Genomic DNA, 16,153 nt, shown 5'->3' with positions numbered 1-16,153 from the left:
TATTAATATGCACCCAAATTACTTTAAAACATGTATCCCTCAAATAATAATTATGAAAAACACTTATGCTTCCATGAATCTAGTCTTTCATTCGTTCAAATAAGACTATTATGAACAAAGCCTCGACCCAATGCATTGAGGACAAAGCATGGAAACAAGAAAAATAAGCATATAAGTTATTTAAAGGCAAGAGTGACAGTGCCAATTTAATTACTATACAATTAATACTATGCAATTAATATGCAATTTACATAATTTTCTCATTCCCAGTTTCCGCATCTTTAAAATGGTGCTAAATAAGACCTCATTTGGGGGCGCCTGGGTGGCTCAGTCAGTTGAGTGTCCACTCTTGATTTACGCTCAGGTCATGATCTCAGAGCTGTGAGTCGAGCCCCGTGTCGGGTTCTGCGCTCAGCACAGAATCTGCTTCAAATTATCTCTCTCTCTCAATCTCTGCCCCTCCCCCCACTCATGCACCCTCTCTGTCTCGCAAATAAATAAAATCTTTAAAAAAAAAGACCTCATTTTATTGTTGTAAGGATTAAAATAAAATATATATACAATATATATAAAATAGATGTCAAATATATATAAAATATATGTAAAAATAGTTTTAGTACTACTATATGTCTATAATGATTAAAAATACTTTATAGAGCAGGTAGCATTTAAGTTTGTGCCCAAAAGATTTTAACATTCAGATATGTGGGGAAGGTATCTCAGGAAGAGGGAAATGCAGGCAATAAGATATGGAGACAGGATGGCACTGGAAAGGCCAAGAAGTTCATGGGCCCTGGGAGATTCCAAGAAAAGGTTATAGAAATGAAAATGGAAGAAAAGGCTGGAGCCTATGCTATAGAGGTTGGACATTATTCTAAAAAAGTGGAAACCCCCTAAAAGTTTTTGAGAAGGGCTGTGGCTATTAAGAATTTAATTTTGAAAACTAACTTTGTATTAGAAAAAAAAGATTATGAAGAGGATACCATTTGGGTGACTATTAAGAGTAGTTACTAAAACTAAAGTCATAACAATGTAATAAACACAGGAGAATGGATCCAATAAATATTATATAAGCTAACTTATTTGATAATGATAAAAATTGGAGCAAGGAGAAGAATGAGTTAGAGAAGAGTCAAAAAGAAAAACTGTAGTCCAGAACAAGTAAATTTGGATGAAACATTGTTGAAAGGAGTAAAATCTAATTAATATGAGTGTGAGTAGAACATCCAGGCAATGTTTGCTGGCACTGAACCTGAAGAACTGAGGTTTAGCAAAGAGATCAGGGCTATGGAATACAAATTTGAGAACTATCTTGGTGATAACGACCTCCTCTCCATTTTCCCGGGGAAGGATAGAAAGAAAAGAGCACTATCTCAATTTAGCAATCAGTAGAGTGGTTACTCCTTGGAATATACAGACTTTTGGATGGCCATCTTCTCCTTTTGGCTCACCTACTGCAGAATGTTCCACTGGAATCTCTAATCCATTAGCCCTACCATTTCTTCACTGATCATTAATCCCCCCATTCCTCCACTTCTTTACCCAGGTTAGGTTTCACAACTCATCACCATAGTCACTAACTTATATATTTCCACTTCCCCCATTTTCCTGTCCCTCAGAGAAGCTCAGCTGGCAAATTCCTAGATGTAGTTCAACTCAACTCTCCATCTATTCTGCACTAGCAATAGGAGCAGCTGAACCTTGCCAGAGAAAAATACATGAGCTCAAATTTATGAGCATAAATTTTAAATAGACTTTGTGCCATCCAGTATTCCTACCACTGCTTCATTCTCCTCACTCTTCAAACCTCCAAAATCCTCTCCTCTTTCTTATTCTTAGCTGTTGACTTTCTCTCTCATACCACTGGAAACTCTGAGAATAATTTCAGTTACACACCCAAATCTTTGAACCTATCTACATATCTTGGTCTGCCTTCCCTCCTTTATGTTGTATGATTTATATCCCTTCTGCTATTTAAGCCTGCACCTGCCGCTTTTACACTGGATCCTATCTTTTACTGCCTATTTAATAAGACTTGGCTCCTGTAATTAATACCTCTAGTTATTCATAAATTCCTCCCTCCCTATATTTCACATCCCTTTCCATTTTTTGCTCTAATTCCATTACCTTTTATATCAGACCGCCTAAAAAGACTTGCCCACTGCTTCTACTTTCCCATTTTCTGCATGACCCACTCTAATTGGACTTTCATTTCATTTTTATTGCTACATTAAAACCTCTCCTGTCAACGAATCTTACGATGGCCAGACAGTCTGATTCATTTTTCAGTACAAATAAATGTGTTAATACACATCCTCATGACAAGCTACCTCACGTTTTATAATGAGCCAGGTATGAATTGACTCTATTTCCTCACATGCTGTTTTAAAAAGATGCAATTTTAATGTTCTGATCTTAACACAATTATTTTAGGGTCAACACTGAATGTTCCATAGAAACCAGGACTCAAATTTTAGGCAACCAAAGCCTGTTTGTGAATACAGATCTTCCTTGAGATGGGGTTACATCTCGGTCAACCCATTTTAGGTTGAAACTATGGTAAGTAAAAAGTGCATTTAATATACCTAGCCTACCAAACATCATAGTTTAGCCTACCCTACCTTAAAAGTGCTTAGAATACTTACGTTGGCCTACAACTGGACAAAATCATCTAACACAAAGTCTATTTTATAATAAAGTCTTGAATATCTCATGTCCTATACTGAATATTGTACTGAAAGTGAAAAACAGAATGGTTGTATGGGTACAGAATGGTTGTAAGTGTTTGGGTTGTTTAAGCCTGTGATCAGGTGGCTGGCTGAGCTGGGTGGCTCACTGCTGCCACCCAGCGTCTTGGGAGAGTATTGTACCACATATCACTAGCACAGGAAAAGACCAAAATCCAAAATTTGAAGAATGGTTTCTACTGAATATGTATCACTTTTATGCCATCATAAAGCTGAAAAATCACAAGTAGAACCATTGTAATTTGGGGACTGTATGTATAGTGTTCTAAAATTAAAATAGGATTTAAAGTACAGATATGAACAATAAGTCCCCCCGTTGCCCATTCTTTACAGTTCTATGCTGGGAAGTACTTGGGCACCATTCTTAATCTATTCAAATAAAGTCAATTCAAAGAAAAGTATTCTAAGTCCTGTAAAATCTCTTCACAGTTGTATTACTAAAAGAATCCAAATGTCAAAATTTCATTAATAATGCCGTTTTCTTTACTGGAAGAAGAGTCATAGTTATTAGCTGGGAACAACTGGAATCATCTATGTATTCATTAACCTATAAGGCAATTTTCCCCTACAATCTAATTCATGTCTTCTGCTATTCCATGTATTCTATGAAGTACAGTGGTTTCTGGAAAAAAAAAAAAAAAAAAACTGCTGTAAATGCAGTGATAGATCTTCTAACAGTGTAACTTTTCTGTAGTCTTGTACAATTTTCCTTGCTTTTGCAACGAATAATACTAGTTTAAGTTATATCAAGTTTCACAAGCATCTTTAGTGAAAACATTAAGCTTATTTACATTTTTGGTGATACCCTTAAATCTTTCTTCATTAAAAAATTAATATTATAAATTACATTGTGAGAGGGTTTTTTGCATCTTCATTGCACAATAATCTCACAGGTAACTCACTAAAAATTATTACCAGTTCCACAACTCCAGGCTACAACATATAAGAAATTCACACTATCGCAATACCTCTACTGCCATATTTCACCACAAAGAACAAAAGACAAAAAGTCCCTTGGTACCTTCATTAGAGAAAGCTTTGCTAACATCAATATTTGAATTTTCCCTTAGTTTCATAGCCTAGGCCCTGGGGCAATGAACCACTAAGATTTAGATCCACTTTGGTTTTGTAAAGCAAGAGAGTAATTGTGAAAAGGGAGGACTTCATGACAGATTTTTCCCAGTAAAGGCGAAATATGGAAGATGATGATCTGGAAATTGATTTCCATAAACCTATCTGTGTCCTGGCATCCTTAGAAAATCTTTGTGTATCTCTGAGAGTACTTTTTACTTGTAGGTTTATTTTGGTAAAAAGACTTCTGATCCAGACTGCTGCAATAGCTTTGTAACTGGTCCTCCTGATTCTACTCTTACTTCCCTACAATGAATTTTCCACTCACCTTTTAAAAATGTAAATCAGACTGGGCGCCTGGGTGGCTCAGTTGGTTAAGCGACTGGAGTCCCAGGATCGAGTCCCACATCGGGCTCCCTGCTCAGCAGGGAGTCTGCTTCTCCCTCTGACCCTCCTCCCTCTCATGCTCTCTCTCATTCTCTCTCTCGCAAATAAATAAAAAATCTTAAAAAAAAAATGTAAATCGGACCATATCACTCTTCTGCTTACAACTTTCCTAGGCTACCAATCACACTCAGAATAAAACCCAAACATTTCACCATGGCCTACTTGGCCATTATTGCAATAACTGTTTTTTTCTTTCTAGAATCTCATCCCCCAGGTAATTACTGACTAACTCCCTTGCTTCATCTAGGTCTCTACTCAAACTTTACTTCCTTAATCACCCTATATGAAATAGCATCACCACTATTCCCTACCCCACATTTCTCACTGACCCCTTTCTTGGTTTTCTGCATTTTCAAAGCTATCTGAAATTATATACGTCACCTCACCTCCCCCAGATAGAATGTAAGCTTTATAAAATGACACCACCATCTCAAAGAGATATCTGCATCCCCATGTGTACTACAAGACATGGAAACAAACTGTCCATCCATAGGAGAATGGATAAGTATAAGTGGAATATTATTCAGCCATAAAAAGAAGAAAATCTTGCTATTTGTGACAACATAGATGAACCTTGAGGGCATTATGCTAAGTGAAATAAGTCAGAGACAAACACTATATGATCTTACTTACATGTGGAATCTAAAAAAGCTGAACTCATAGAAACAGAATAAATTGGTGATTGTCAGGGGCTAGGACATGGGTGAAATGCACAGATATTTGTCAAAGAGCATAAACTTCCAGTTACAAGATGAGTAAGTTCTGAAGATCTACTGTACAGCGTGCTGACTACAGTTAACAATACTGTATTGTATATTTGAAAGTTGCTTAGTCAATCTTAAATGTTTTCACCACACACACACATATATATAATGGTAATTATGTGAGATGACAGATGTGTAATTAACTTTAGTTTTGTAATCATTTCATAATATATAAGTACATCAAATTGTTACATTGTAGACCTTAAACTTATAGAATGTTATATATCAATTATATCTCAATAAAGTGGGATAAAAAAAGAATGTAAGTTTCATGAGATCAGAGACTGTCTTGTTACTGTTCTCTTAATGTCTAGAACACTGCTAAATCGATGAAATAAGTATTCGTCCATACAGATGCAAGGCCTTATATACAAAGATCTTCATTCTTACCTTGTTTGTGATAGCAAAAAAGAGGGACAACATAAAAATCATAGTACATACTTTCAATGAAATATGATGCAGCTGTGAAAAGAAGTGACACTATCTCATTGTGCTGAAACAAAAAGGTCCAAAGACAACACCTATTCTATCCAATCTATGATGCCATCAGATGTAAGATGTACCTTTAAATTATTACTACAAAAAAAGGGAATGCCCAAGATGGGAGTCTAATAGGAGATGCCTAAATAAAGCTGGATATGAGTAATGAGAAATGAACCCACAACACAGAAAGATACAGCAAGAAAACTTGCAGATCTTAATCCTGAAAAGGAATAGAAAGAAGAAAAAAAATCCTGAAAATTTAAACCACAAGCCAGTTCACATGGATTTGTAGCCTGACTGATACCATTAGCATGGTCCAAAAACTCTCAGAGAATTTAAAGTAGTATTAGGTATGAGTAAGCCCATGTGACTGACAGAAGCAAACATCCTCTCTAGAAGAAATGGATGTCAATCCAGGACTATGATGATTTTAAGATGATACTGACTATGAGACATATCTCAATTTTAGTAATGTTAAAATGTAAAAAGATGAGTATCCTAGGATAATGAAATACAATATCATTAAATGATAAATAGAAGGTGCAGAATGCTCCCAACTGTGGGGAGGAAAGGGATTGTGTGTGTACTCTTTAACGCTTAGACAATTTATGAAAAGATATGCAGTAGTTCTTCCAGTCTTGAGTAAGAGGAAATTTTCCATTTTTATGCTATTTTAATTTTATACCATGTGCATTTATTACTTTTCCCTTAAAAAAAAATCTGTGACAAATCACAAAGAATAAAATATATCTTTCAATGCTTTCCTAACTATACTATAAATTCCCTTACAGACTCAATCCCCAAACCACAATCTTTAAGAATGGAATAAATAAAAAGTGAGTGATTTATTCCTTATGTTTGGTTTCAAATTTCATACGCTTCCTATCACCATTCTCTAAGGGATTCAACACTCTGAACAAAATAGTCCAGAAGTATTTATTTAGCATCCATGCATATACAGTTAAGCACAGAAGTCACTTAGAACAATGAGTTTTCACACTGAAAACAATGTCTCTAAGATTTCACAATCTAAAACCAAAAATGAGAATCCACACAAACCAATAAACTATTACAGACCCACATACAAATAATTGTAGTCCTCCAGAATACTTCCATGAGAATGTTTCCAGAACCTTCATAAATTTTGTTCAGTTATACCCACAGTCCTTAAAATAGTTTCAGGTTGGTAGTGGGTCCAAATGACTGAGAGAAGCAAACACAGAAGGCACTCAAAAGCATCTCTTGAAGAAATGTTTAACTGTATAAATATTGAATACACATTTAAATAAGCATTTCCTTTAAATGGTCAAGGGCCCAGGTGTTTTTGAATGTTGGCAGGGTAAATGGGTTTCACATATTCATTAGACAAATATTGATTGAATTTCTATCATGGGCCAGGCATTGCGCTAAATGCTATGAATATAAAAACTAATATGACATGCTCCTGAACTTAACTCACAATTATTAATTATTACAATAAAATGATATAAAGGTTATAACTGAGGTATGTACAAATGAATGTGCTATGAGAACACAGCATAACTGATTGTGGAAGAAAGAATAGTAGAAAATTTTACAGAGAAGTGACCTTACGAAATATGCCTTAAAGCCAGCATTCCAAACCTAAATCCCTATTGGGATCAGGCAGGTAAATAAAGTAGGGAGTTTGGTCATAGTCAAGACCATGGCAAACTGAAGAGTTTATGCATTTCTAAAAGGGGTGGCTGCTACTCAGTCTAGCCAACTGTTGCCTTACAGGACTATAGGCCCAATGTTATCAGGTTTCCAATTTTTCAGAATAGATGGAAATCACATTTTTGTATGAAAATAATTTGGCAACAAATTAAAAAAACTTTTCTGGTCAAACAAAATATGGTTAGGGACTAAATCTGGCTTGCCGGTCAAGAAATTATAATTTCTGCTTTAAAGTAGAAATCTATTAAGTGAAGAAGAGAATAAGGCATTCTAGACATCCTTTATTAAATTCAAATTTCTACAAAGTATAAAAGAAAATCAAGTATGCATTACTATGCAATCCATCTAAAGACATTTTACCTTGGGGGGTCCGCTTTTAAGGTTTTGTAACTAAATTTTTATGTTTATCTGGAATAAAGAAAAGGGGTTCCTAATCTAACATCTTCTAGAGCACAACTAATAAAAAACCTCAAACCTAGGTATAAGGAAAAATTAAAGACTGTGAAACTAGAAGAATCTTTTTATGTCAAATTTGAAGTATGTCCTGTTTTGTAAAGGATTGCCCATGATTTAAATAGCAGTAATAAGTCTCAGAGACAAGGAGAAAATCCTGAAAGCAGCTCGGGAGAAGAGATCTGTAACCTACAATGGTAGAAACATTAGATTGGCAACAGACCTATCCACAGAGACCTGGCAGGTCAGAAAGGACTGGCATGATATATTCAGAGCACTAAATGAGAAAAATATGCAGCCAAGAATACTATATCCAGCTAGGCTGTCATTGAAAATAGAAGGAGATGGGCGCCTGGGTGGCTCAGTTGGTTAAGCAACTGCCTTCGGCTCAGGTCATGATCCTGGAGTCCCGGGATCGAGTCCCTCATCGGGCTCCCTGCTCGGCAGGGAGTCTGCTTCTCCCTCTCCCACTCCCCGTTTGTGTTCCCTCTCTGTCAAATAAATAAATAAAATCTTAAAAAAAAAAAAAAAAAGAAAATAGAAGGAGAATAAAAAGCTTCCAGGACAAACAAAAACTAAAGGAATTTGCAAACATGAAACCAGCCCTACAAGAAATACTGAAAGGGGTCCTCTAAGCAAAGAGAGAGCCTAAAAGCAACACAGACCAGAAAGGAACACAGACAATATACAGTAACAGTCACCTTACAGGCAATACAGTGGCACTAAATTCCTATCTTTCAATAGTTACCCTGAATGTAAACGGGCTAAATGCCCCAATCAAAAGACACAGGCTATCAGATTGGATAAAAGAACAAGACCCATTGATATGCTGTCTGCAAGACACTCATTTTAGACCCAAAGACACCCCCAGATTGAAAGTGAGGAGGTGGAAAACCATTTACCATGCTAATGGACACCAAAAGAAAAGCTGGGGTGGCAATCCTCATATCAGACAAATTAGATTTTAAACCAAAGACTGTAATAAGAGATGAGGAAGGACACTATATCCTACTTAAAGGCTCTATCCAACAAGAAGATCTAACAATTGTAAATGTCTATGCCCTAACATGGGAGCAGCCAATTATATAAGGCAATTAATAACAAAATCAAAGAAACACATTGACAACAATACAATAATAGTGGGGGACTTTAACACCCCCCTCACTGAAATGGACAGATCATCTAAGCAAAAGATCAACAAGGAAATAAAGACTTTAAATGACACACTGGATCAAATGGACTTCACAGATATATTCAGAACATTCCATCCCAAAGCAACGGAATACACATTCTTCTCTAGTGCCCATGGAACATTCTCCAGAATAGATCACATCCTAGGTCACAAATCAGGTCTCAAACAGTACCAAAAGATTGGGATTATTCCCTGTATATTTTCAGACCACAATGCTTTGAAACTAGAACTCAATCACAAGAGGAAAGTCGGAAAGAACTCAAATACATGGAGGCTAAAGAGCATCCTACTGAAAAATGAATGGGTCAACCAGGAAATTAAAGAAGAATTAAAAAAATTCATGGAAACAAATGGAAATGAAAACACAACTGTTCAATGTCTTTGGGATACAGCAAAGGCAGTCCTAAAAGGAAAGTATATAGCAATACAAGCCTTTCTCAAGAAACAAGAAAGGTCTCAAATATACAACATAACCCTACACCTAAAGGAGCTGGAGAGAAAACAGCAAATAAAGCCTAAACCCAGCAGGAGAAGAGAAATAATAAAGATCAGAGCAGAAATCAATGAAATAGAAACAAACAAACAAACAAAAACCAGTAGAACAGACCAACGAAACAAGGAGCTGGTTCTTTGAAAGAATTAACAAGATTGATAAACCCCTGGCCAGACTTACCCAAAAGAAAAGAGAAAGGACCCAAATCAACAAAATCATGAATGAAAGAGGAGAGATCACAACCAACACCAAAGAAATACAAACAATTAAAAGAATATATTATGAGCAACTATATGTCAGCAAATTAGATAACCTGGACGAAAGGGATGCATTCCTAGACATGTATCAACTACCAAAACTGAACCAGGAAGAAATAGAAAACCTGAACAGACCTATAACCACTAAGGAAATTGAAGCAGTCATCAAAAATCTCCCAAAAAACAAAAGCCCAGGGCCAGATGGCTTCCCAGAGAAATTCTACCACACATTTAAAGAAGAATTAATACCTATTTTTCTGAAACTGTTCCAAAAAGTAAAAATGGAAGGAAAACTTCCAAACTCGTTTTATGAGGCCACCATTACCTTGATCCCCAAACCAGACAAAGACCCCATCAAAAAGGAGAATTACAGACCAATATCCTTGATGAACATGGATGCAAAAATTCTCACCAAAATACTAGCCAATAGGATCCAACAGTACATTAAAAGGATTATTCACCACGACCAAGTGGGATTTATCCCTGGGCTGCAAGGTTGGTTCAACATCTGCAAATCAATCAATGTGATACAGTACATTAATAAAAGAAAGAACAAGAACCATATGATCCTCTCAATAGATGCAGAAAAAGCATTTGACAAAGTACAGCATCCTTTCTTGATCAGAACTCTTCAGAGTATAGGCATAGAGGGTACATACCTCAATATCATAAAAGCCATCTATGAAAAAGCCACAGCGAATATCATTCTCAATGGGGCAAAACTGAGAGCTTTCCCCCTAAGATCAGGAACAGAGCAGGGATGTCCACTATCACCACTGCTATTCAACATACTATTAGAAGTCCTAGCCACAGCAATCAGACAACAAAAAGAAATAAAAGGCATCCAAATTGGCAAATAAGAAGTCAAACTCTCACTTTTTGCAGATGATATGATACTTTATGTGGAAAACCCAAAAGACTCCACCCCAAAACTGCTAGAACTCATACAGGAATTCAGTAAAGTGGCAGGATATAAAATCAATGCACAGAAATCAGTGGAATTCCTATATACCAACAATAAGACAGAAGAAAGAGAAATTAAGGAGTCGATCCCATTTACAATTGCACCCAAAACCATAAGATACCTAGGAATAAATCTAAACAAAGAGGCAAAGGATCTGTACTCAGAAAACTATAAAATACTCATGAAAGAAATTGAGGAAGACACAAAGAAATGGCAAAACGTTCCATGCTCATGGATTGGAAGAACAAATATTGTGAAGATGTCAATGCTACCTAGAGCAATCTACACATTCAATGCATCTCCATCAAAATACATCCACTTTTTTCAAAGAAATGGAACAAATAATCCTAAAATTTGTATGGAACCAGAAAAGACCTCGAATACCCAGAAGACTGTTGAAAAAGAAAAGCAAAGCTGGCGGCATCACAATTCCAGACTTCCAGCTCTATTACAAAGCTGTCATCATCAAGACAGTATGGTACTGGCACAAAAACAGACACATCGATCAATGGAACAGAATAGAGAGCCCAGAAATGGACCCTCAACTCTATGGTCAACTCATCTTTGACAAAGCAGGAAAGAATGTCCAATGGAAAAAAGACAGTCTCTTCAACAAATGGTGTTGGGAAAATTGGACAGCCACATGCAGAAGAATGAAACTGGACCATTTCCTTACACCACACACACAAAATAGACTCCAAATGGTTGAAAGACCTAAATGTGAGACAGGAGTCCATCAAAATCCTAAAGGAGAACACAGGCAGCAACCTCTTCGACCTCAGCCAAAGCAACTTCTTCCTAGAAACATCGCCAAAGGCAAGGGAAGCAAGGGCAAAAATGAACTATTGGGACTTCACAAGATAAAAAGCTTTTGCACAGCAAAGGAAACAGTCAACAAAACCAAAAGACAACCGACAGAATGGGAGAAGGTATTTGCAAACGACATATCAGATAAAGGGCTAGTATCCAAATCTATAAAGAACTTATCAAACTCAACACCCAAAGAACAAAGAATCCAATCAAGAAATGGGCAGAAGACATGAACAGACATTTTTCCAAAGAAGACATCCAAATGGCCAACAAACACATGAAAAAGTACTCAACATCACTCGGCATCAGGGAAATCCAAATCCAAATCTCAATGAGATACCACCTCACACCAGTCAGAATGGCTAAAATTAACAAGTCAGGAAACAACAGATGTTGGCAGGGATGTGGAGAAAGGGGAACCCTCCTACACTGTTGGTGGGAATGCAAGTTGGTACAGCCACTTTGGAAAACAGTGTGGAGGTTCTTCAAAAAGTTGAAAATAGAGCTACCACATGATCCAGGAATTGCACTACTAGGTATTTACCCCAAAGATACAAATGTAGTGATCCGAAGGGATACGTGCACCCCAATGTTTATAGCAGCAATATCCACAAGAGCCAAACTGTGGAAAGAGCCAAGATGTCCATCAACAGATGAATGGATAAAGAAGATGTGGTATATATATACAATGGAATATTATGCAGCCATCAAAAAGAATAAAATCTTGCCATTTGCAACGACATGGATGGAACTGGAGGGTATCATGCTGAGCGAAATAAGTCAATCATAGAAAGACATGTATCATATGACCTCACTCACATGAGGAATTCTTAATCTTAGGAAACAAACTGAGGGTTGCTGGAGTGGTGGGGGTTGGGAGGGATGGGGTGGCTGGGTGATAGACATTGGGGAGAGTATGTGCTATGGTGAGCGCTGTGAAGTCTGCAAGACTGTTGAATCACAGATCTGTACCTCTGAAGCAAATAATACATTATAGGTTTAAAAAAAAAAAAAAGAAGATAGCAGGAGGGGAAGAATGAAGGGGGGGAAATCGGAATGGGAGACGAACCGTGACAAACTATGGACTCTGAAAAACAAACTGAGGATTCTAGAGTGGAGGGGGGTGGGAGGATGGGATAACCTGGTGATGGGTATTAAAGAGGGAACGTTCTGCGTGGAGCACTGGGTGTTATATGCAAACAATGAATCATGGAACACTACATCAAAAACTAATGTAATGTATGGTGATTAACATAATTAAAAAATAATAAAATAAATAGCAGTAATAATCTAAAAAGTAAGCTTAGTAAATCCTATTATAAACTATAATAAAACTAAAAAATGTTTAAAAATTCTGTTCATACAATGTCAATGCTTATAAAACTATTTTGAGAGAATAATTTCTACCTACCTTTTTTGCTTTGGGACCCTGAAAGTTGGAAAAACAAAAGGATTGATAAATTTTTTAAAAACTCAGATATTTTTAACAAAAGTACTAAGATTATATAAAATGTGAAAATTAGGAGAAGCGGGGTAAAAAGCATAAGGAAACTCTGCATCATCTTTGCAACTTTTGTGTAAAACTAAAATTATCTCAAGATAAAGTCTTTTAAAAAAGAATTTAGACAAAACTACAAGCAGGTCTAGGAAAAACAAAAATAGTTCACCCACTGAAGCACCTTTTTAAAATTATACACTCTTTAAATCTTACACTCTTTCTTGTGACAGTCAATGACCTATGTGTAATGAAATGACCTACCACTACACAGAAGTAGCAGTCAGGGAGATAAAGGGTTCCAAGGAACAATAAGTGATTGACTAAAATACAGGTACTGATGTCAAGTTTGAAAGTGTGGAAATGATCTCATAAATAAATAATCTTTCTGAAAAATTAGATTGCTGATTTTCTAGAAAAAGAATCAGTTATTTAAAGCAGGCAAAGCTATGATAAAACGATTCTCTTCAGCAATGTGTCTTAAAGCAGATCTATCCTTCTTCGGAAATTAATTTGGAAAGCACAGTATTGCAATAAATATTTACCATTAGCATTATCATTACATGTGTTTTTCAATTAACACTACTTGTAATTTCCTGATTAGGCTCATGTGTCCATTAGATTTCTGATAAGGAATCTGTAGGAGATCATGTGACTATAAGATTATACACATTCCACATCTGACAACTTATCCAGGAAAAATTACTGGTTCAAGCTATAAGATTATCAACTTATATTAAATATAAATGTTGAAACTGACATGAAGCAGATTTTATCTCCTTGAAAGTACATATATTTCATTAATTCATTCAGCAGATATTTATTAATGATTTGCACACAGGGAGCTCTGGGACACTGGAGATGATATAAAGAGGAATAGTAGAGACTGCTCACATATAATTTTTTCAGTTGAGTTCTATTTTTATCATCGTATTTACTATCAATTAATAGTTAATACACTCCCATCTTGAAATAAGTACTATACAGCAGAATACGCACACAGTATTGCTCCTGTTCTCAAGTAGTGATATTTTAAGATGGGCAAATTACCATCTCTCACTAGTGCTTTTAATGTGAAGTGGGTTCGGGATTAGTACTTATCCTAACCCCTCCTGCAAATCATAAAAACAGCATCATGTAGTATAGTACAATTGACCCTTGAACAACGCAGGGGTTGGGGTGCCAACCCCCATGCAGGCAAAAATCCACATATAACTTTTGACTTCCCCCAAAACTTAACTATTAATAGCCTATTGTTGACTAGAAGACTTACTGATAACATAAACAGTTAACACATATTTTGTATGTTATATGTATTATATACTGTATTCTTGCAATAAAATAAGCTTGAGAGAAGAAATATTAGGAAAATAGGAAAAAATACATTGACAGTATCATACTGTATTTATCAAAACAATCTGCCTATAAGTGGATTCCCGCAGTTCAAAGTGGACCAGTGTTATTCAAGAGTCAACTGTAGTTCTTCAAAGTTCAGAGGGCTTGTTAAAAAAATGCATATTCCTGTGGTAGAAGTGTACACACTTCCCCCTCCCCACTGATATTATAGATTGAACTGCTTTCTCATCCTATTCCCCAGTACCTTCAAATTTTACCTTATTTGGAACTAGGGTTGTTGATGTAATTAAATTAAGATGAGATCATAATGGAATAGAATAACCTTTAATCCAATACGACTGGTGGCCTAATAAAAAGGAAAAATTTGGACAAAGACACGCACACAGAACACCACATAAAGAATGCGGGTTATGTTGCCACAGGCCAAGGAACTACTAAAAGCTAGGAAAAAGGTCTGAACAGATCTCTCCCTAGCACCCACAGAGGGAGCAGAGCCCTGGAAACACCTTGATCTTGGATTTATCAGCCACTAGAATTGTGCAACAGTAAGTTTCCACTGTTTAAGCCACTTAGTTTGTTTTACTCTGTTACTTGGCAGCCCTAGGAAACTAGTACAGTAGGAAACAGTACAGACTGTTTGGAGTCCAGTCTGTTCCTAGAATCTGCATCTTAACAAGTATTCCAGATGTGGTAGAAGCAAATGTTCCAGGGACATTTTGAGAAACATTGCTAGATGGATAAGATGAAATTTATGTTCCACTGGAAAATAAATAGGGGCTTATTGTTCCCTCAATTTACCAGCAGTTTTAAGTCAGCTTAAAGTCCATTTACTTCCTGTTCTTCCTGACATGAACATTGTCCATCAGTTCTGGTAAATTCATACTCATACTTTAAAACACAGTTTGAAAAGCACTGCTCTTCCCTTTCTGTGCCCTTTCCCACCCCAATTTCATCATTCCCAACTTAATCCACTGTAGACATTTCAACTGTTACAGCTAAAAAACTGTATTCTTATTAGCTTGGCCTGTCTCCCACAGCAGGGAGGGGTTGTAATATTCACTTTTAGATCCTTGACTTCTAGCCTAGTGTCAAACACAAAGAAAGTAGTCCGTATTTCCCCTTAATTAATGAATTAAATAATTACATTTTCTACTTCCTTTGGTTTTAACCACAGAAAATGGAAGTCGCATTTAAGAAAATGGGAACAGAGATCATCTCATAAGGGGCAGGTTGGTCTGTGTTCTGGAAAAAGACGAAACAGCTGAGGAGTGCATTAAAACAAAACAAGTAGCTTTATTATATTTAACAAATTCAAGGCAAGCTGAGTAATTTGAATCACAAAACAATTCGTATTTCCACAAAATACCACATAAAATGACTATCCAAAGCAGAAGAAACTGCAACAGCCTTTAATTAACTACCGAGGAGGCACAAAAACACACTTTTTTTCGCCAAGCTGCCAATGAAAAAAGCAATTTAGTGGAAACTTCTATCATTCTTGGAAATTACCAGGTTGAGGCCAATTCTTAAACCTAGCAACAGTGCGAGATTAGGACACCATTTGACCGCACTGGCCAACCCCCGTTTGCAGAAACCGGTGTGAGACTCCCATCCGTCCCTGAGATCCCGGACGGGAAGGCCACGGATCGGAAGGCCAATTTCCCACAGGGGTAAGCGTTCTTTCTTAAACCCACCCACCCGCTCCCCTCTAAAATATGTCAGGCTCTTATTACATCATTTAACACGGGGGAATCACTGCTCCCCCCTTCACCTGGGTCCCCCACTTTCCCAGCTCACCATTCTGCAGCCAGCACAGCCTCCCTCGGTAGTCGGCCAAATCGGAGCTCAGAGTGTGCGGACGAACGCTCCCGGGTTGTCAGGACGACAAGCCCCGCCCACCTGCCCCAAGGGAAAGAGCGCGAATCC

At 36.8% G+C, this 16,153-nt stretch overlaps 1 protein-coding gene across 6 annotated transcripts in view; it reads right to left on the bottom strand.

Moving 5' to 3' along the window:
- The window catches only part of CFAP94 (cilia and flagella associated protein 94), a 62,730-nt gene extending 46,622 nt beyond the window's left edge, over window positions 1–16,108 (bottom strand). For 5 of the 6 annotated variants that reach the window (XM_035028045.1, XM_035028047.1, XM_035028050.1 and 2 more), the window contains exons 1-2: window positions 16,025–16,106; window positions 12,788–12,805 (exon numbers count right to left, since the gene is read on the bottom strand). In XM_035028045.1, coding sequence (XP_034883936.1) covers window positions 12,788–12,805; window positions 16,025–16,027 — 21 coding nt within the window. In that variant the 5' untranslated portion in view covers window positions 16,028–16,106. Of the gene's footprint in view, window positions 1–12,787; window positions 12,806–16,024 lie in introns of all 6 variants that reach the window. The other variant, XM_035028046.1, reaches the window with a different exon arrangement.
- Window positions 16,109–16,153: the final 45 nt, after the last annotated feature.

Source organism: Mirounga leonina, unplaced genomic scaffold (assembly GCF_011800145.1).
Source record: "Mirounga leonina isolate KUSES-001 unplaced genomic scaffold, KU_Mleo_1.0 Mir_201, whole genome shotgun sequence".
Taxonomy (NCBI): domain Eukaryota; kingdom Metazoa; phylum Chordata; class Mammalia; order Carnivora; family Phocidae; genus Mirounga; species Mirounga leonina.
This window is presented reverse-complemented; position numbering and strand designations above follow the sequence as displayed.